This window comes from Cyprinodon variegatus, unplaced genomic scaffold (genome assembly GCF_000732505.1).
Source record: "Cyprinodon variegatus isolate N-32 unplaced genomic scaffold, C_variegatus-1.0 Scaffold1974, whole genome shotgun sequence".
NCBI lineage: Eukaryota > Metazoa > Chordata > Actinopteri > Cyprinodontiformes > Cyprinodontidae > Cyprinodon > Cyprinodon variegatus.
The window spans coordinates 40,547-41,174 of NW_015152427.1; the positions used below are offsets into that span (position 1 = coordinate 40,547).

The following is a 628-nucleotide window of genomic DNA, read 5'->3' on the forward strand; positions in this document are numbered from 1 at the left end:
GAGCAGAAGGTGTCCCTGCAGAGCGGAAGGTGTCCCTGCAGAGCGGAAGGTGTCCCTGCAGAGCGGAAGGTGTCCCTGCAGAGCGGAAGGTGTCCCTGCAGAGTAGAAGGTGTCCCTGCAGAGCGACCTGGAGCTCACGTCTTCGCTCTGTTTGCTCCTCAGGCTTTCACTTCGGCCTCTCAGGGTTTCCTCAACTGCCTGGTCTACGGTTGGACCCGCCTGCACCTCCGACGCGCCGGCTTGATGTTTTTCTCTCGAGACGTGGACACCCAGACCCCCCTGCTGCGCTCCCAGCAGAGCAGGAGCTACCACACCCCTCGCACCATCGGCTGAGGGGAGCAGATGAAGTGAAACTGGGGGGGTGGGGGGTTTGCTTTCTCAAAGGGAGTTGGGTTTTTTACTTTCACTTTCCACTGGAGGAGAAAAACCCAGCCAAGACCCCCCCCCCGATCCTGAACCGCTGAGGTGAGAAAAGAGGAAGAGGAAGAGCGGGGGGGAGTTTACCTGGGGAGGAAGAGGAACGAAAAAAAAAAGGATTTGAGAAAGTTTGATTCGGTCGAAGCTCCAAAAACCTGACAGCTGGTTCAGAGGCGCCTCTGGCTGCCAATCTGACAGGAAGTGACATCAT

At 57.5% G+C, this 628-nt stretch overlaps 1 protein-coding gene across 1 annotated transcript in view; it reads left to right on the forward strand.

Annotated features, from left to right (window-relative positions):
• tmem116 (transmembrane protein 116) overlaps window positions 1–353 on the forward strand; it is a 14,417-nt gene extending 14,064 nt beyond the window's left edge. The window contains exon 6 of the mRNA XM_015405065.1: window positions 7–353. Coding sequence (XP_015260551.1) covers window positions 7–333 — 327 coding nt within the window. The 3' untranslated portion in view covers window positions 334–353. The remainder of the gene's footprint in view (window positions 1–6) is intronic.
• Window positions 354–628: the final 275 nt, after the last annotated feature.